Source organism: Saprolegnia diclina, assembly GCF_000281045.1.
Source record: "Saprolegnia diclina VS20 unplaced genomic scaffold supercont1.100, whole genome shotgun sequence".
NCBI lineage: Eukaryota > Oomycota > Saprolegniomycetes > Saprolegniales > Saprolegniaceae > Saprolegnia > Saprolegnia diclina.
The window spans coordinates 3,023-3,718 of NW_008246167.1; the positions used below are offsets into that span (position 1 = coordinate 3,023).

At 57.0% G+C, this 696-nt stretch overlaps 1 protein-coding gene across 1 annotated transcript; it reads right to left on the bottom strand.

The window, feature by feature from the left end:
- Window positions 1-193: 193 nt before the first annotated feature.
- On the bottom strand, window positions 194-671 carry SDRG_15716 (hypothetical protein; the record flags this gene model as incomplete). The annotated part of the gene is made up of 3 exons (XM_008621898.1): window positions 194-205; window positions 252-435; window positions 487-671. 3 exons carry the CDS (start codon window positions 669-671, stop codon window positions 194-196), a joined length of 381 nt encoding a protein of 126 aa, XP_008620120.1.
- Between the last annotated feature and the right edge of the window lie 25 nt (window positions 672-696).

The following is a 696-nucleotide window of genomic DNA, read 5'->3' on the forward strand; positions in this document are numbered from 1 at the left end:
CTGCCGCACTGCGCCTTGCTGCCCGCCGACGCCGAAATGCAGTCGGGACAGAGCGTCGGGTTGAGGAGCTTGCTCTTGAGCCAGCACATGTCACCCTCACCGGTCACGACAATGGCTTCACACCAGCTCCACGGCGTAGCGATGAACCGGGATGCGCTGGGAAAAGACGATTCAAGCGAAGCTTTGGCCGAACTTAGTAAAATGACTGCTGAAATACCCCGTAGAAAAGCCAGCGGTCGACCGATCCAGACAGCCCCAGCGATCCGGTTGAAGAAGAAGAGGTTGACGCCGTTGAACCGAAACCGCGACTTGACGGCGTAGATCAAGACGATACCGCCGACGGTGACGAGAACGATCGAGGTGGCGACCACAAGGTAGTAGAGAATCTGGGTGGCTGTCTGCAGCGGCTGCGTCCCCGTCGTGTACAGCTGTGGACTATAGGCATTCGACATCAAGGTGAGATTGCCACTGTCTCCTTGAAACGACACGACTTCGCGGTTGCCGAGGACCCAATCAAAGAGAAAGACCCAGCCAAAGAACGCAAACGAGGGCTCGAGCAGAGGTTGTTGAAGGACGACCCACGAGCCATTGGCTGCAGTAGCGTACTGCATCAAGCCAATGTTTAGCCCAATCTCATCGGCGACCGAGGTATTCCAGTCCAGTCCAGGCATATAGGCGCAAGCTACGTACGCGACG